This window comes from Peromyscus maniculatus, chromosome 7 (genome assembly GCF_049852395.1).
Source record: "Peromyscus maniculatus bairdii isolate BWxNUB_F1_BW_parent chromosome 7, HU_Pman_BW_mat_3.1, whole genome shotgun sequence".
Taxonomy (NCBI): domain Eukaryota; kingdom Metazoa; phylum Chordata; class Mammalia; order Rodentia; family Cricetidae; genus Peromyscus; species Peromyscus maniculatus.
In genome coordinates, this window is record NC_134858.1 from 52,834,146 (window position 1) to 52,855,261 (window position 21,116).

The 21,116-nt window shown below is 37.6% G+C and overlaps 1 protein-coding gene across 3 annotated transcripts in view; it reads right to left on the reverse strand.

The window, feature by feature from the left end:
• Positions 1-21,116, reverse strand: part of Scaper (S-phase cyclin A associated protein in the ER) — a 369,576-nt gene that overhangs the window by 199,908 nt on the left and 148,552 nt on the right. For all 3 annotated transcript variants that reach the window (XM_016004546.3, XM_006971561.4, XM_076576323.1), the window contains exon 22: positions 19,227-19,292. In XM_016004546.3, coding sequence (XP_015860032.1) covers positions 19,227-19,292 — 66 coding nt within the window. The remainder of the gene's footprint in view (positions 1-19,226; positions 19,293-21,116) is intronic.

Here is a 21,116-nt window from a genome sequence, read left to right on the forward strand (position 1 = left end):
CTCTTTACTGATTTTATTATCTTCCAGAAATAACTGACTTTTTAGAATATTATAAACTCATGACTTTCACTTGTTTGCTATGTTTCAATCAATCAGTACAATTAATAATCCTTCATGAAATTCTAACTGCCCATCTTTTGCAAGGAGACTCTTCAAGTTGATGCCTGAGTTCTTTAATAATATAACAGTAGTCTTTAAGACCTTCCTTACCAGATGTGTGACAATGTATTCAGATATGGAATCTCCCAATTCAATGTATCTTTTTTTCTTTTTACAAGAAATGATATTTCAGGTCCTAAATCAGTGAGCATTAATGAACAAAACTGCCATTAAGTCACTGTTTGTAAGTCGTCTTAACAGACAAATCTAGGAAGTCAGTATGTGTGTGTGTGTCTGTGTGTGTGTGTGTATGTGCATACATACGTGCATATACATACATATACATACATGTGTATAAAAGTGTGAACATACATACAAAAAATATATAACATTCAAAGTTAAAAAAATCTTATAAACTCATATGAATTTTACCTGATTTCTACTATATTTGACCAATCTCCTTTATTCAAGACTGAGAACTCCATTTCTTTGGGGTACATTAAGTTAAAGAATTCTAGTCTCTAAGATAGAAATCATGTCTGACACTCTTAACTTGGCTAAGGACCCATGGTTGAGGATGTCATAAGCCCAAGGAGAGAACTTACTCTTTTTATTCTGCTAAATGGACATAGTATTAAACTGCCTCCTAAGTATTTATCTTTGTACCCATAGATTAGTGCATCATTTAACACTCATTAGAGATGCTTCCTTTTGTAATAGACGACAATCACAATAGAAACCCACAAATAGTCAACATGAAGAAACAAAGAGACTAAAAGACTGTGGTGTAATGAACTCTAAATGGGACAACTAGATCACAATTCCTCACAACAGTATGTTCCCCACAGGGCAACCAGCAGGAGCAACAGCAGCCTATTTTTAAAATACCTTCAATCTTCATATCAAAACTAAGGTGATAAAATACTTTTCTCAACCCAAAGCTCAGGGATAATCCTAGAAGATGACATAGAAAGATTTTAAGAGCCAGACAGAGTGTATGACAACAGCAACCATGTTTTCCAGACATGACAGGGTTGTTGCACACAAGAATTCACAGCAGCTCCCAGTGCCTGAGCGAGCATTAGTACATGACTATCACAGCAGGCCCGAAGGCAGGCATGGCATGGCAAGCATGGCCCTGGAACAGTAACTGAGAAGCATATGTGATCCACACACATGTGAGAGGGAGAGAGAACTAATCAAATGGTGTAGGCTTTTGAGACCTCAAAGCCCACCCCCAATGACACACATTCTCCAACAAGGCCACACCTCCTAATCCTTCTCAACTACTTCCACTACCAGGGGACCAAGTATTCAAACATTTGAGCCTATTGTGATCATTCTCATTCAAAACACTACAGAGGGGATCATGACATTCTATGCCTAATTAATGAGCTATTGGTAACTGAGGGCTGCTGGGAGAGGGAGTCAGTTTCCTTAAGGGATATGGCCCCATGTTCCAGTAGATGGCCCTACACTCATGTATATACTGGCAGTACTGAGCAGACTCGGTAGGTTGAAAAAAGAAAAAAGAGCACATAAAGTTGAGACGGGAAAATTGGTGAGATGCATCATCTCCTTTACCTAATATACAGATACACCAGCCCCAGAAGAGCAGTACTACTAAAATTGTCACAGGTACAAAAAATAAACTTTGGGAGACATATTTCCTCAATGTTCCAAACTTTAAACACCAATACTACAAAATTAGTTAAACTACAGTTATTTTATACATAGAATCTTTCTTCTGGGAATTGGATAATTTTAATTCTAAAGAAACTCTAAATTCAATGCTTATTCATAGACCTTATTTAATGTGTTATTTTGATTGTCTAAAGTTTATTCACTTTCAGTTTTATTCCAAATAATCATCTTTGTAAAACACGTGATTGCTAAATATTGCTTTAGCAATCACGCTAAAGCAAGAATTAAAAGAATGATGTTTTTTTCATTTCTATATGAGGATTGACAATATTTTAAAGTATGCTGCTGTCACTCCTGCTTGTTGCCCCTGGGGAATGGACTGCTGTGAAGAGCACACAGGCTGTGAGACTAAGGGGCTAACAACAGCAATTCAGTTGAGGAAGGAAAGTAGCTCAAGCTACAGCCCAGCTTCTGAAGCCTTGGCTTCCAATCCCATGCAGAAAAGGAAAACTGGCAACAGTAAAAGGTTTCTAAATGCAAAGACCAAACATTAATTTAAAATTAGACACATAATAAATATGAGATGTGCTTACCCATTTAGTAACATGTGACTTCACTGCAGCCTTGGCTCTCAACACACAATTTGCACACTTTGCATTGCACATGCTATCATACCACATAAAAACAACAAAAAAATTACATGAAAAACCTTGGCACTGATTCAGGACTACTGTATGTCATGAATTACAGTGTTTTTACACATATAAAGTTTTCTGATCTCATATGAATATAATGCTTTAATTATGGAAAATACACAATTCACAAGTGTCATTCCTCAGCATTAAAGTATCAAATTAAAGCAGTTTTTTGGGTAGGATGTTTGGTTTTTAGTACTGCTCTTTGAGTTGCTAACTTAAGTTTCACAAAAATTGTAAAATGAGTTTTGTCTTTGGATTAGGAAAAAAATTCCAACATTTTATAAAAAGGCCCTACATATACTCTTGCCATTTTATGTTACTTATTTACTTGAAGTCGTAGTCTCAGAATTAAGAATTATAAAATAAAATGAAAACATCGGTCAACTCTGGAAATGGTTGAAGGTGCTCTATGTCCTTAATCATCAAATATTCAGCAAAGTTTTAATGCTTTATGTAAAAATCAACTCTATATCATTGATTGAAATGCTTTCATCTTTAAAGAATGGTAAAATAATACATATATCAAAGAATTATTTTAAACTAAAGTTCTTTATGATTTATTATCAGTAAGCATTCGATTTCCCTAAATAATTGATACATGTACATACTCATGGCTCTACAAAAACTCCTCTAGTGAAAAGGAGTCACATGTGGAAAGAGTTTAAGAAGTCTTAGACAGGGGTAGCGATTTTGGAAGTAGAAAACAGTGGTCACATTCTGAAGGGAAGGGCAATCTGCTAAGGAATTTTAAAAAGAGTATGAAAAATAAGAAAAAGCTTCCATTTTCAAGATGTATTTGCCATTGCCTAAAATGAGCAAGACTATGGGGACTAGTATTAGGAGTTTCACTTCACACATGTTTATATAATCAAAGTCAAATACCAATTAAACTGGAAACATGGAGTTTGGGAGATCAGTCTGGATTAAAAAATAAATTTAAGCCGGGCGGTAGTGGCTCACACCTTTAATCCCAGCACTAGGGAGGCAGAGGCAGGCGGATCTTTGTGAGTTTGAGGTCAACCTGGTCTACAGAGCAAGATCCAGGACAGGCACAAAGCTACACAGAGAAACCCTGTCTCAAAAAAACCAATAAAATAAAATTAAATTAAAATTAAAATAAATAAATAAATTTAAAATCCAGTACTATTTTGTAAAGCTATGAAGTAAAAGATACTACCAAGGAAGAAATTCTCTAGCTGATTTCCGAGGCTTCAAGAAGATGAGATGGTACCAAACAAAAGATACTAAAATAGAGAACAGTCAAAGAGGAGAATTCTCAGAGCTTTATAATAGAACTACATTAAAGACTTTTAAAGAATCACTTTGTGATAGCTACCACTTGTACATTCCTCTTCCCATAGTTACTTGGGATATGGCCAAGTGACTTGCTTTGCAATTTTATTTTCTTCACAAAAGCAAATGTGACAAAAGCAAAGGATTTATCAGGGCTTATATACAGGTGTTTTTATTCTTTTGTTAGGTCCAAAAGATCTGGCTTGCCTATTGGAGGAGGTCCATTCAACAATGAAAATCAGTTGGCTAGTGTGTGAGGAGGGCCCCACTGAGTGTTAGACTTGCAGTTGAAACTAACAACAGATAATCAGAAGCCAAGGAAAGCACAGGATTCCAGAGGAGTAGATCAACTGTGTCATGTTCTCTATCAACCATTATACTAACTATTCTATACCCTGCTCAGGTTTTGAAACTTCTACCTAAGAAGGTAAGCATATGACAAGTTGCCAACTAAATTGTTTACAGTAATTCTTTCTTGCAAATCAGTGAGTTTATAACAAGATGTGTGTGTGTGTGTGTGTGTGTGTGTGTGTGTGTGTGTGTGTGTGTGTGTGTGTAGCACAAATCTTAAAAGGTCTTATTAATAAAAACAAACCTGGTGTCAGTTATTGGGGTGAATGCTGAAAGATCAGAGAAACAGAACAAGAGCCAACCTCACCTCGCCAATTCCTCAGCTGATCTTGTTTCCTCAGACTGAAAGCCTCTGAATCCTCATGCCTTATATACCTTTCTGCTTCCTGCCATCATTTCCTGGGATTCAAGGCGTGTGTCACCATGCCTGGCTGTTTCCAGTGTGGCTTTGACGTCACAGAGATCCAGACAGATCTCTTGCCTCCAGAATGTTAAGATTAAAGGTATGTACCACCACTGCCTAAACCTATGTTTAATATAGTGGCTGTTCTGTCTCTGAACCCCAAATAAGTTTATTGGGGTGCAAAATATATCAAACACACACACATATATTACATATGGAGTTACGTCAAACATGAGTGTGTGTTTGTGCTTATGTACACACATGCAAACACACACGTACCATGTACACATATACTTATTAGAAAAAAGACTTAAAATATGAAATAAGATAATTTAGAGGAGTAGAGTGGAAATACATTTTAAAAATAAAAACCACTGAATTATGAGTTTGGTGAAAACATGGATAGGCTAATTAGTGTGCCCAGCTAACACCAGCTATTGTCTAGTCAAGTTTCATTTGTATTATGTGAAAATCAGAACAATGTGGCTTTTTGAACTATAAAGTTCTAGTCTTAAGGTTCATAAAATCTAAAATATTTTACAATCTGAACCCTTGTCTGAATGTAATATGCACTCCTGGATTCAGATAGTAAGAAAATGCAGATAGAAGAAAAGAAAAAGAAAAATACTAATTTAAAAGTTAGAAATCACTAGATAATATAAAATAACTGCCACAGGCTTATGTTTGACCATTTGGGTCCTAGCTTGCTTGAGGTGCTGCTTTGGGAGGTTGTATAACTTTTAGGAGGTAGATTCTGCTTGCCTGACATGGGTCAGGATGGGGCACAGAAGGGCTGGAGTTCACAGCCTGACTTTGATCCTGCCTCATTCAATGTTTCTTGATTCACCACGAGGATAATCTCATACCACCACAGCTGTAAGCAGCTCCTACCACAGTGCCTTTCCCACTATGGTGGACATAGCCTTCAACTGTAAACCAAAGTAAAATACTCCTCTCTCCATTTGCTTCTTATCAGGTATCTGGCTGCAGTGTCTAGAGAAATAACTAATATAGATGGATAATAAATATAAGTTTTAATAAATATAACTTTTTGTGCTTTGGTTAATTAGGTAAAAACAATATGCAAATACAGAGATCTGCAAATCATTAATAACAAGATAATTCAGGACAACTGGCAAAATACTTAAACATAAGAATACTTGTCATAAGAATATGTATAGATGAGCTCCCCACCCCCATCGCCAAACCAACCATCCCCTGCGACACCAGTGACCACCAGAGCCATAAGCCCACCCTGCACCAATTGGAAACAGGTATGGCCCTGATCTCCAGACCGGGCAGACCACATCTCTAGCCCCTAGGCCCCAGGGGCACATTCCATGTCCCTCCCCCCATCCACTGGAGCCCCAGGGACTGGCAGCAGCTTCTTCCCTTGCCACCTTGCCAAGCCAACTATCTCTTGCGGCACCAGTGACCACCAGAGCCCTATGCCCACCCTGCACTGATTGGGAACAGTGACCACCAGAGCTCTGAGCCCCCTCCTAGACCAATTGAGAAGAAGAACAACCACAGGAGCCAGAGGCCCCACATGGATCAATTGGAAGAAGAGGGACCTGGAGCCCCTCCTGTTTGGATTAAAGGAAGAAATGGGTAGATGGCAGTGTAAGACACATTAAACAACATAAAGAGCAATATGGTACCACCACAACCTAATGGTCCTACAACAGCAAGACCTGAACATCCCAAAGCAGATGATCCAGAAGAAAACAACCTTAAAAACAACTTTATGTAGATCTCATCCATTTCTCTGTTATTGGGTGATCCCTGTGTCTTTCTTAGGGTCCTCTTTACTAGGTAGTCTCCCTAGAGTTGTGAGTTGCAGTCTGGTTATCCTTTGCTTTTTATCTAGTATCAACTTATGAGTGAGTACATACCAACATGAACAAACTGGACGTGAGGGGAGGGGCGGGTAATGGAGGGCAAGGGTGAGGGAAAGAGAACTTAGGGGAGCAGGAGGTCCCAGCTGGATCAAGAACAGAGAGGGAGAACAAGGAAAGAGACACCATGATAAATGAAGACCCCATGGGAATAGGAAGAAGCAGAGTGCTAGAGAGGTCCCCAGAAATCCACAAAGATACCTCCATGATAAACTACTGGCAATGGTTGAGAAAAAGCCCGAGCTGACCTACTCTGATGATCGGATGGCCGAACACCCTGTCATGATAGAACTCTCATTCAGTGACTGATGGAAGCAGATGCAGAGATCCATGGCAGAGCCCCAGGTGGCACTCCAGGAGTCCAATCGGCGAGAAAGAGGAGGGATTATATGAGCAAGAGATACTGAGACCATGATTGGAAAAAGCACAGGGACAAATACACAAACTAGAGGAAACACATGAACTGTGAAATAGCTGAGGAGCTCCCATGGAACTGGACCAAGCCCTCTGGATAAGTGAGACAGTTGATTAGCTTGAACTATTAAGGAGGCCCCTAGGCAGTGGAACCGGGACCTGTCCTTGGTGCATGAGCTGGCTTTTTGGAATCTAGGGCCTATGCTGAGACATTTTGCTCAGCCTTGGTGTAGGGTGGAGGGGACTGAACCTGCCTCAACTGAATCTACCAGGCTGAGCTGAATCTCCAGGGAGACCTTGCCTTGGAGGAGGTGGGAATGGGAGGTGGGGATTTGGGGGGAAGGCTGAGGGGTAGGAGGAGGGAGGACAGGGGAATCCGTGGCTGATATGTAAAATTAAATTAATATAAAATAAAAATATATAAAAAATCAACTTTATGAATATGATAGAGGACCTAAAAGAGAAAATGAAAAATTCACTTAAAGAAAAAGAAAAGAAGACAAACCAAAAATTGGAGGAAATCAAGAAATCTCCTAAAGAAAGTTAAGATACCCAAAAGAAATAATCAAACAGGTGAAGGAAACAGTTCAACCCTTGAAAATTGAAATAGAAGCAATAAAAAAAACACAAACAGGGAATTCAGGAAAAGGAAAATCTGAGTAAATGAACAGAAAGTACAGAGGCAAGCATAACCAACAGAATACAAGAAATGGAAGAGAGAATCTCAGGCATTGAGGACAGGATAGAGGAAATAGATTCATCCGTCAAAGAAAATGTTAAATCCAAATTTTTAATACAAAACATCCATGAAATCTGAGACACCATGAAAAGACCAAACCTAAGAATAATAGGGATAGAAGAAGGAGAAGAATTCCAGCTCAAAGGCACAGAAAATATATTCAACAAAATTATAAAAGAAAACTTTCCCAACCTAAAGAAAGACATGTCTATGAAGGTACAAGAAGCTTACAGAACACCAAATAGACTGGACCACAAAAGAAAGTCCTCTCATCACATAATAGTCAAAACATTAAACATACAGAATAAAGAAAGAATATTAGGAGCAGTAAAGGAAAAAGGTCAAGTAACATAAAGGCAGACCGATCAGAATTATACCTGACTTCTCAAAGGAAACTATGAAAGTCAGCAGGTCCTGGACAGATACTAAGAAACCATGGATGCCAGCCCAGACTACTATACCTAGCAAAGCTTTCAATCACTGTAGATGGAGAAAATAAGATATTTCATGACAAAACCAGATTTAAACATTACATATCCACAAATCCAGCCCTACAGAAAGTACTAGAAGAAAACTCCAACTCAAAAAAGCTAGCTGCAAACACCAAAACACAGGCAACAGATAACCTCATATCAACAAATCCCAAAGAATGGAAACACACACTACCACCAAAAAATAACAAGAATTAACAAACACTGGTCATTAGTATCAATGGACTCAATTCGCCTATAAAAATACACAGGCTAACAGAATGGATACCAAAACAGGATCCATCCTTCTGCTGCATATAAGAAACACACCTCAGCTAGGTGATAGTAGCACACACCTTTAATCCCAGCACTTGGGAGGCACAGCCAGGCGAATCTCTGTGAGTTCAAGGTCAGCCTGGTCTACAGAGTGAGATCCAGGACAGGCACCAAAGCTACACAGAAAAACCCTGTCTTGGGGGGGGGGGGAAAGACACCTCAACCTCAAAGACAGACATTACCTCAGAGTAAAGAGTTGGGGAAAAACTTTCCAATCAAATGGACCTAAGAAATAAGCTGCTGTAGCTACCCTAATATCTAAGAAAATAGACTTCAAACAAAATCAATCAAAAGAGATGAAGAAGGGCATTTCATATTCATGACAAGAAAAATCCATCAAGAGAAAGTCTCAATTCTGAACATTTATGCTCCAAATACAAGGACACCCAGATTTGTAAAGGAAACATTACTAAAGCTTAAATCACGCATCAAACCCCACACACGAATAGTGGGAGATTTCAACACCCCATTTTTACCAATGGACAGGTCTGCCAAACAGAAACTTAACAGAGAAATAAGGGAACTAACAGATGTTATGATTTAAATGGACTTAACAGACATCTATAGAACATTTCACCCAAACATAAAAGAATATACCTTCTTCTCAGCACCTCATGGAACCTTCTCAGTCACAAAGCAAATCTCAACAGACACTAAAAATTGGAATAACCCCCTGTATCTTATTGGATCACCATGGTTTAAAGTTAGAATTCAACAAAAACATAAATTCGAGAAAGCCTACAATCTCATGGAAAATGAATAGTGCTCAACTGAATCACCACTGGGTCAAGGAAGAAATAAACTAAAGATTTCCTAGAATTCAAAGAAAATTAATGTACAACATATTCAAACTTATGGGACACTATGAAAGCAGTGCTAAGAGGAAAGGTCATAGCTCTTCATGCCTACATGAAGAAGTTGGAGAAATCTCACACAAGCAGCTTAACAGCACACCTGAAAGCTCTAGAACAAAAAGAAGCAAACTCACCCAGGAGTAGGCAACAGGAAACAATCAAACTGAGGGTTGAAATCAAGAAAATAGAAACAAAGAGAAAAATACAAAGAATCAATGAAACAAAGAATTGGTTCTTTGAGAAAATCAACAAGATAGACAAGCCCTTATCCAAATTAACCAAAGGCAGAGACAGAATATCCAAATTAACAAAAATCAGAAATGAAAAGCGGGACATAACAACAGACACTGAGGAAATCCAAAGAATCATTAGGTCATACTCAGAAAAGCTGTACTCTACAAAATTGGAAAATCTAAAAGAAATGGACAGTTTTCTGGATAGGTACACATACCAAAATTAAATGAAGATCAGATAAATAATTTAAACAGACCTATAACTCCATACAGAAATAGAAGCAGTCATTAAAAGTCTCAAAAAAAAAAAAAAAAAAAAAGCCCAGGGCCAGATGGTTTTAGCACAGAATTCTACCAGAATTTCAAAGAAGAGCTAATACCAATAAATTGTTTCACACAATAGAAACAGAAGGAACACTGCTAAACTCTTTTTATGAGGTTACAATTACCCTGATACCCAAACCACAGAAAGATGCAACAAAGAACGAGAATTACAGACAAATCTCTCTCATGAACACTGATGAAAAAAAATACTCAATAAAATACTAGCAAACCGAGTCCAAGAACTTCAAAAAAATCATCCACCATGATTAAGCAGGCTTCATCCCAGAGATGCAGGGGGTGGTTCAACATATGAAACTCTGTCAATGTAATACACCATATAAACAAACTGAAAGGAAAAAAAAAATCCATGTGATCATCTCATTAGATGTTGAAAAAGCCTTCAACAAAATCCAACACCCCTTCATGATAAAAGTCTTGGAGAGATAAGGGATACAAGGAACATATCTAAACATAATACAAACAATGCACAGCAAGCCGACAGCGAACATCAAACTAAATGGAGAGAAACTCAAAATGATTCCACTGAAATCAGGAACAAGACAAGGCTTTCCATATCTATTTAATATAGTATTCAAAGTTCTAGCTAGAGCAATAAGACAAAAAAAGGAGATCAAGGGGATACAAATTGGAAAGGAAGAAGTCAAACTTTTGCTATTTGCAGATAAGATAGTATACATAAGTGACCCCAAAAATTCTACAAGGGAACTCCTTCAACTGATAAACACCTTCAGTAATGTGGCAGGATACAAGATTAACTAAAATAAAAAAATCAGTAGCCCTCCTATATACAAGTAATAAATGGGCTGAGAAAGAAATCATGGAAACATCACCCTTTCCAAAAGCCACAAATAACATAAAATATCTTGGGGTAACTCTAACCAAACAAGTGAAAGACCTGTATGACAAGAACTTTAAGTCTCAAAAGAATCCTGTACAAGAAAGGGACTCCTAGAGGCATCTCCATCCCCTACTTCAAGCTCTACTATAGAACTACAGTAATAAAAACAGCTTGGTATTGGCATAAAAACTGACATGTGGATCAATGGAATCGAATTGAAGACCCTGACATTAATCCACACACCTATGAACATCTGATTTTTGACAAAGAAGCCAAAACTGTACAATGGAAAAAAGAAAGCATCTTCAACAAATAGTGCTGGCACAACTGGATGTCAACATGTAGAAGTTTGCAAATACATCCATATCTGTCACCATGCACAGAACTCAAGTCCAAGTGTCAAAGACCTCACTATAAAACCAGTTACACTGAACCTGATAGAAGAGAAAGTGAGAAGTAGCCTTGAGTGCATTGGCACAGGAAACCACTTCCTAAATATAACACCAATAGCACAGACACTGAGAGCAACAATTAATAAATGGGACCTCCTGAAACTGAGAAGCTTCTGTAAGGCAAAGGACATAGAAAATAAGAAAAACTGCAGCCTACAGAATGGGAAAAGATCTTCACCAACTCCACAATACACTGTACCCTTTATCTTTCATATTTTTTCACACTAGCTTCCACACAAGAAACGTTTTATTTTCATGGTAGTGGCTTATTTTAATTCAAACAAAGAGCTTTAGTTTCATTAACTTTACTACAAGCACTGTTTAATCCTTCATGGATGAGTAAAACTCCACATTGTTTACATCACATTTTTGATGATGTCAGTTGAGTTGATGCTAAGTGATGCCTGCCATAGCATGGCTATGATGAACTACACCATGACAACTGTGAGCACAGAGCAATCCCCTATAGGAAACTGGCTTTGGTGTTTGAACTGTACACCCAGAGCTGGTACAGGGTATCATGTTAAAGGTCTATCTTTGTTCTCTGAGAAGTCTTCATGTGGGTGGACTCATTTACTTCCCATAGACAGAGTATAAGAGTTTCTTTTCTCTACATCTCATGTAATTGTTTTTGACAGCCATTCCAACAAGAAAAGAGAGAATCTCAGTATAATTTTTCCAATATAGAATGGATGGAGATACTGTAAGGTATCCTATATATTTAATGGTCAGGTGTATTTTTCCATGCTAAAAAGCATCTGTTCAGTTCTATTGTCCGTTTTTTTTAATTGGATTATTAGGTCTTGTAGAATTAATAATTCCCATCAGATAAATAGCTGATAAAAATGTTTTGTGTTTTGTAGGCTATCTTTATTGTTTCCTTTGCTATGCAATTTTTTTTGTAATTTCATGAAATCTCATTTGTCAATTCTTGATCTTATTCTCTGAAATAATGAAATTCTATTTAGACAGTCATTGCTTATGCCTATTACCTGGAAATGTTTCCCAATGTTTTCTTCTAGTAGTTTCAAATTTCTGTCATCGTATTAAAGCAGGTTTTTTATTTTTGGTCCCCTCCACATGTTTTGAATTAATTTTTGTACTGGGGTAGGAAGGGTAGCAATCTAGAGTCAGTCTTTTACATTTCAATAGCCTGTTTTCCTAGCACTAGGAGGTGAACAGATTTTCTTGCCTATATCTTTCTTGGGTACCTTAGAATAGAATAGACAGTTCTTTAGGCTTACTTTTGGATCAACTATACTATTCAATAGTCTGTATAATGGTCATTATTCCAGTACCAACATGGTTTTGTTAATATACCTCTATAATATAGTTTGAAATCAGGTGTTGTGATACATCCAACAATACTTGTGATATAGGATTTATTTGGCTATTCAAGGTCTTTGTTGTTTCGATATGAAATGAAGGATGTATGTTCTACTTCTGTGGTATTTTGATTGAGATTGAATTAAATCTGTATATTGATTTAATGTAACATGGCCATTTTAAGAACAGTCTGGGAGATTTTAACACACCACTCTCACCAAAAGACAGATCTACCAGACTGAAACTTAACAAAGAAATAAAGGACCTAACAGATGTTATGACCCAGATGGACTTAATAGATATCTACAGAACATTCCATCCTAACACAAAAGAATATACCTTCTTCTCAGCACCCCATGGAACCTTCTCAAAAATTAACCACATGCTTGGCCACAAAACAAATCTCAACAGATACAAAAAAATTGGAATAACCTCCTGTATCTTATCAGACCACCATGCCTTAAAGTTAGACCTCAACAACAACAAAAATTATAGAAAACCCACAAACTCATGGAAACTGAATAATGCCCACCTGAAACATCAATGGGTCAAGGAAGAAATAAAGAAAGAAATTAAAGATTTCCTAGAATTCAATGAAAATAAAAGTACAATATACCCAAACTTATGGGACACTATGAAAGCAGTGCTAAGAGGAAAATTCATAGCTCTAAATACCCACATAAAGAAGATGGAGAAATCCCATACCAATGAATTAACAGCACAACTGAAAGCTCTAGAACAAAAAGAAACAAACTCACCCAGGAGAAATAGACACCAGGAAATCATCAAATTGAGGGCTGAAATCAACGAAATAGAAAACAAGAGAACAATACAAAAAAAATCAATGAAACAAAGAGTTGGTTCTTTGAAAAAATCAACAAGATTGACAAACCCCTAGCCAAATTAACCAAAAGGCAAAGAGAGAGCACCCAAATTAACAAAATCAGAAATGAAAAGGGAGACATAACAACAGACAACGAGGAAATCCAGAGAATCATCAGATCATACTTCAAAAACCTGTACTCCACAAAAATGGAAAACCAGGAAGAAATTGACAATTTTCTGTATAAATACCACATACCAAAATTAAATCAAGACCAGATAAACCATTTAAATAGACCAATAACCCCTAAAAAAATAGAAACAGTCATCAAAAGGCTCCCAACCAAAAAAAAGCCCAGGACCAGATGGTTTCAGTGCAGAATTCTACCAGACTTTCAAAGAAGAAATAATATCAATCCTCTTCAAAGTGTTCCACACAATAGAAACAGAAGGAACACTACCAAACTCTTTTTATGAGGCTACAATTACCCTGATACCCAAACCACACAAAGATGCAACAAAGAAAGAGAACTACAGACCAATCTCCCTCATGAACATTGATGCAAAAATACTCAACAAAATATTGGCAAACCGAATCCAAGAATACATCAAATCATCCATCACGACCAAGTAGGATGCATCCCAGGGATGCAAGGATGGTTCAACATACGAACATCAGTCAATGTAATACACCATATAAACAAACTGAAAGAAAAAAACCACATGATCATCTCCTTAGATGCTGAAAAAGCCTTTGACAAAATCCAACACCCCTTCATGATAAAGGTCTTAGAAAGATCAGGAATACAAGGAACATTTTTAAACATAATAAAAGCAATTTATAGGAAGCCAACAGCAAACATCAAATTAAACGGAGAGAAACTCAAAGCGATACCACTAAATTCAGGAACAAGACAAGGCTGTCCACTCTCCCTATTCAATATAGTACTAGAAGTTCTAGCTAGAGCAATAAGACAACAAAAGGAGACCAAAGGGATACAAATTGGCAAGGAAGAAGTCAAACTTTCACTATTTGCAGATGATACAGATGATATGATAGTATATATAAGTGACCCCAAAAACTCTACCAGGGAACTCCTACAGCTGATAAACTCCTTCAGTAAAGTGGCAGGATACAAGATCAACTCAAAAAAATCAGTAGCCCTCCTATACACAAATGATAAAAGGGCTGAGAAAGGAGTCAGAGAAACATCACCCTTTACAATAGCCACAAATAACAGAAAATACCTTGGGATAACACTAACTAAACAAGTGAAGATCCTTTTTGACAAGAACTTTAAATCTCTAAAGAAAGAAATTGAAGAAGATATCAAAAAATGGAAGGATCTCCCATGCTCATGGATAGGTAGGATTAACAGAGTAAAAATGGCAATCTTACCAAAAGCAATCTACAGATTCAATGCAATCCCCATCAAAATCCCAACACAATTCTTCACAGACTTGGAAAGAAAAATACTCAACTGCATATGGAAAAACTAAAGACCCAGGATAGCTAAAAGAATCCTATACGATAAAGCAACCTTTGGAGGCATCACCATCCCTGACTTCAAACTCTACTATAGAGCTATAGTAATAAAAACAGCTTGGTACTGGTATAAAAACCGACATACGGACCAATGGAATCGAATTGAAGACCTTGACATTAATCCATGCACATATGAACACCTGGTTTTTGACAAAGGAGCCAAAACTATACAATGGAAAAAAGAAAGCATCTTCAACAAATGGTGCTGGCATAACTGGATCTCAATATGTAAAAGATTACAAATAGATTCATATCTGTCACCATACACAAAACTCAAGTCCAAGTGGATCAAAGACCTGAACATAAATCCAGTTACACTAAACTTAATAGAAAAGAAAGTAGGAAGCACTCTTGAACGCATTGGCACCGGAGACCATTTCTTAAATAAAACACCAACAGCACAGACCCTGAGCACAACAATTAATAAATGGGACCTCTCGAAACTGAGAAGCTTTTGCAGGGCAAAAGACACAGTCAATAAGACAAAAAGACAGCCAACAGAATGGGAAAAGATCTTCACCAACCCCACATCTGACAGAGGATTGATCTCCACAGTATATAAAGAACTCAAGAAACTAGACATCAAAATACTGAACAGTCCAATTAAAACATGGGCTAAAGAGCTAAACAGAGAATTCACAAAACAAGAAATACAAATGGCTGAAAGACATTTAAAGAAATGCTCAACATCCTTATTCATCAGAGAAATGAAAATCAAAACAACTCTGAGATACCACCTGTCAGAATGGCTACGATCAAAAACACCAATGACAAACAATGTTGGAGAGGATGTGGAGCAAAGGGAACACTCCTCCACTGTTGGTGGGAATGCAAACTTGTACAACCACTGTGGAAATCAGTATGGCGGTTTCTCAGAAAATTAGGAATCGAACTACCTCAAGACCCAGCCATCCCACTCTTGGGCATATACCCAAGGAATGCTGATTCATACCATAAAGATATATGCTCAGCTATGTTCATAGTAGCACTATTTGTAATAGCCAGAACCTGGAAACAACCTAGATGCCCGTCAACAGAAGAATGGATGAAAAAAATGTGGTACATATACACAATGGAGTTCTACTCAGCAGAGAAAAACAATGAAAGCATGAAATTTGCAGGCAAATGGATGGAACTAGAAAAAATCATCCTGAGTGAGATAACCCAAACCCAGAAAGACAGTCATGGCATGTACTCACTCATAAGTGGATTCTAGATAAAGAACAATCAGACCACAACCCATAGAACCATGAAGGCTATATAGAGAGCATGGAGGTCCCTAGGACGACTGTGGCTTATAATAAATTTCGGTTTTACTCAATTATTGAAAAAAATAGCCAAATGAATGGAAACACATGAACTATGAGCCAAAGGCTGAGGGGCCCCCAGCTGGATCAGGCCCTCTGAATAAGTGAGACAGTTGATTGGCTTGATCAGTTTGGGAGGCAACTAGGCAGTGTGACCAAGTCCTGTGCTCATTGCATGAGTTGGCTGTTTGAAACCTGGAGCTTATGCAGGGACACTTGGCTCAGTCTGGGAGGAAGGGACTGGACCTGCCTGGACTGAGTCTACCAGGTTGATCACAGTCCTCGGGGAGGATTTGCCCTGTAGGAGGTGGGAATGGGGGGTAGGCTGGGGATAAGGAGAGGGGGTGGGAGGGGGGAGAATAGGAGAACCCGTGGCTGATATGTAGAACTGAATGGTATTGTAAAATAAAATAAATAAAATTAAAAAAAAAAAAAAGAAAGAACAGTCTGTCAACCATGGACAGGAAAGGTCTCTGCATCTTCCGGTGTCTTTTTCATTTTCTTTTTTCAGGGCCTCATAGGTTCCTTTATGGAGGTCTTTGATGTCTAGTTAAGTTTATGCCTAGGTGTTTAATTTTTTAAAGGTTACTGTAGGAGTTAGCTATTGGTATATAGAAAAGCTATCAATCTGTAAGCTCATTTTGTGTCCTGTTACTTACCTGCAAGTGTTTAGAACAGCTAAGAATCTTCTGGTAGAGCTTTTAGGGGCTTTCAATGAATGGGATTATATCACTTGCAGACAGGGCACTTTGACTTCTATTCCTATTTGTATTCCTCTTATTTCTCTTTCTTGCTTTACTTCTATGGTTAAGATTTCCTCTTGTTGTCCCCCTCCTTCCCCCTACCTCTTCAAAAAGAGAAGTGATAGTGGATACTGACTTTCAAGAAAAGATCTTTTGTTTTTTTCACCATGAGTATAACTTTAGCTACAGGTCTGCCATTGAGAATCTTTATTGTATTGAGGTATTATCCTACTTCTTGTTTCTTGAGGTCTTTATCAAGATAGAAATTTGGATTTTGTGAAAGGCTTTTTCTTCATCTTTTAATATATATTTGTATAATATATTATATAATATATTATGTTTACCATGCCACATATGTTGAACCATCCTTAAATCACTGTAATGAATTCAACTTGATCATGATCTATGATTTTTCAATGTGTTTCTAAATTTGGTTTATAAGCACTTTTTAGAGGATTTTTGCATTTGTGTTTATCAATTAAATTTGTTGATATTTTGATTTTGAGCTGTTATGTCTTTATCCAAGGCACTACTGGCTTCATAGAATGAGTCTCTAATTTTTCGTTCTTTATTTTGTGGAATAGTCTGAGGAGTAATGATGCCAGCTCATCTTTGAAGATGCTGTAGGACTCGGCAGGCAACCTGTATAGTCCTTAGCTTTTCTTTGTTTGGAAAATTACATTATTACAATTTCAATTATTTTGCTATGCAGATTTCAGGAAATTCATGTTTTTAAACAACAAATCTGCAATCTGCTTGGAAATGAGGTGAATGTTGTTTTCTTGGTACTGCTCACTCTTCCCTTTGCCCCTGCCAATGCATTGAGACTTCTGTCATTATACGACCTGAAGATCTATCTCTTTTCTTGTTCTGCTCACTTAATTTTCTGGTTTCAGTTTGTTTTTAAATAAAATTGTTAGTACATAGCTGAAATTACAATGCATGGTCTTGAGGCTCTTGGTTCGTTTCTTTTGTCTCATTCTCTACTCTCTACAGCTGGGGTGGCTGCAAGCACTGGAATAGTATTTCTCTCCTTCAGTTTCTCTTTCTGAAATTTTCTGTTTTTAAAAATGCTTGTGACTGTTTGTTATTGAAATTTAAGTGCCTTTCCACTATCATCCACAGCCCAAACAGCTTTCCAGCTGTTTTCATCCTATTCTACAGAGTGACCAACATTAGTGATTGGCACTCTACCGGTCCACTATGTCCATCTAAATCACCAATACCTTTGTGGCTCCCAGGGTATAGTAGTTTCCCTATCAATTTCCAGGTATCAGATCATCAAAAGGCAACAGTGGATAAAGGTACTTGGACCTGGTACACAAAGGAGATGAATCCAGAGACAAAGCACAATTCCATCTTTACAAAGCACCAGCTTATGGATTCTCCTCTCCCTCCACTGAGAATCTATTTCAGTTTCCACTGAAAACTAGACTTCTTCCAATTTCAAGAATTTATTTTCTTCTGTGTAAGTTCACTCTACTTTTGATAGTGCCTGAAGGTAGAAGTGCAGATACCTCATTTCAGGCCTTCTTTTCTCACATGTACCTCAAATGCTTTTAATTATCTTCTAGCCATTTTCACTGTATCCCACAGATTCTGATTGTATTATTTAAGTTTCCATTCATTTCAAAAGACTTAAAATTTTCTTCTTAAACTTCATAGCTGGGCCATGCATTGTTTAATCTCATTTTATCTGCAAGCATTTGTGAATTTTCCAATTACTTTTCTGGGGCACTTTCATTATAATCAGAGAGCAGATAGTGCATTGTGGTGATATTATGTTCCCAAAAATATTGTGCACCCTAATAAACTTATCTGGGGCCAGAGAACAGAACAGCGACAATATTAAACATAGAGGTTAGGCAGTGGTAGCACACACCTTTAATCCTATTACTTGGGATGCAGAGATCCATCCAGATTTCTGTGAGTTTAAAGCCACACTGGAAACAGCTAGGCATGGTGACTCACACTTTTAACCCCACAAAGTGAGCCTTTAATCCCAGGAAGTGGTGGCAGAAAGCAGAAAGATATATAAGGCGTGAGGACCAGGAACTTGAGCCTGGTTAAGCTTTTAGGCTTCTAGTAGCAGTTCAGCTGAGATCCATTCAGGTGAGGACTCAGGAATTTCCAGTCTGAGGAAACAGGATTGGCTGAGAAGTTGGCCAGACCCTTTAGGATTCGTGCTACAGTGCATCATTTCTGCTCTTTCCAACTGTGTTTTTATCTCAAATTCTAATAAAATCATCCTCAAGCTTCTGTTTGAAGCCATTCCTAAATTCTTTTTATTAACAAGACTAAGAACTCCAAGGGAACCCCAATTTCCCCTGCAACAGCATGATAGTTCAGTCATAGTTTTTTTTAAAGGCAAAAACCAAAGAGAAATATAACTAAAATATGGGGTAAAATACTCACTTTGCTTTATAAGGTGAATCAGAGCCAGAATTTTTGGTTTCCACTAAACTCTCATATTCTTTAGCCCTAAAGAGAAAAATATTTTATGATTATTAGTTATTTTATATCCAATTATATAATGATCCAAAACTTTAGCTTAGTTTTTCCTTTGCCAGTATAGTATCATGCTGTTAATGTGACAAATTAGTTCATTTTTAAAATCCTTTCCTGAAATGACATCAAAGCATTCCTGAGAGACTGAAAATGCATACTCTCTCATAAGATATAGATTGGATTCAATAAGAACACTCTGAATTTTTATGCTTGATTAAGAATCGTGGTGATGAAATCTGAAAAGCTCTATGATTCCAACAAAATAGTTGAGGTGGGTAACTTTCTATGCACAAGAAATACATAGTCTAAAGTTAAATACAGGTAAATACTTTTCATTTAACTCCAGAGACAAAATGTGGAAATAAGCTGATCTGACCCTCAAAGACTTGTTCCTTTGTTTATGAGTACACAGTAAAGGTCCACATAAATCCATGCGGTCACTTCTCTGCCACTATCTATGTTCAAGCTAGTCTAGAGCAGGAGGTAATATCCATGATGAAGAACGGCTGAGACTACAGCAATGGAGTAATGTTGAGATAATATACCCATTCCTCCCCATTAGTTTTTTGAAAATAAAAAAAGAAACTATTTGTTGTGTGATATTTTGTTTGTGTTTTGACAAATAAGCTTACCTGGAGATCAGAGGGTAGAGCTAGCCACAGAGGCCAGGCAGTGGCAGCTTACACCTTTAATCCCAGGATTTGGGAGGAGGAAGCAGGAAGATCAGGAGTTCAAGGCCACCCTAGGCTACATGAAATTGAACCAATCTAAAAGAGAAACAGAGCTGAGTAGTAGTGACACACACCTTTAATTCCAGCACTTGAGAGGATCATGCCTTTGATCCCAGGACATAGGAGGCTCACACCTTTAATCCCAGCACTAGGGAGGTGGAGACAGGAATATAAGTGGGGTGGAGACAGGGTCTTCCCCCCACCTTCAGTCTGAGGATTCCTACACGCAGGCTCTCCCCCTCATTCAGTTTCAGGATTCATAGAGAGGGGATTCCCCCATTCAGTCTGAGATTTTGTAAAAGTAAAAAGTCTCTGGTGGCTGGCTGCTCTGCTTCTCTGATCTTTCAGCTTTCATGCTCGATATCTGACTCCAGGTTTTCATTGTTAAGACTAATTAGGATCCTGCTTCACCTATTAACTTAAATGTTAAGTGTGGATGAGAGCAATAGCTTGATTAGTAAAGTATTAGACAAAAGGTTAAGGACCTGAGTTTCACCCCTTACACCCATGAAAAGCCAGGCATGGTAGCACAAATCTGTAACCACAGTACTCCTTCAGCAACATGGACGGTCCAGATAGAAGCCCAAGACACTAGTGGACCAGCTAGCTGGACACACAGAGTGGTGAACAAGACTTCCCTCTGACCTTCAAAGACCCAGTCACAAATACAAACTCTTCTTCCTCTCTCTAAGATTCCAAAAATGGTATTCTTTATCTGTTGGGACATTTTTTGCATTGGAGTCTATTACTTTACCAATATTATTTTCTTGATGGTATGGTTTATATGAAACATATGGCTGTCCTTTTACATTAATATATCTATATGTTTATATATGAACTGACTCTCAGGAAGATACAAAGTGGTTTTTAAAATCTTTCTGAAAATATGTGCCTTTTACTAGAAAACTTAATGTCCTTATAATTCATGTAATTCCAGGATGGAAAGGTTTACTTCTGCCATTTTGCCAATGTTTCTATATATTTTATTACCTTTGCCCCTTAATAACTCCATTACTACTTTTTGAAAGTTAAATCAATGTTTTCTGTCCCCTCACCTCTCATCAAC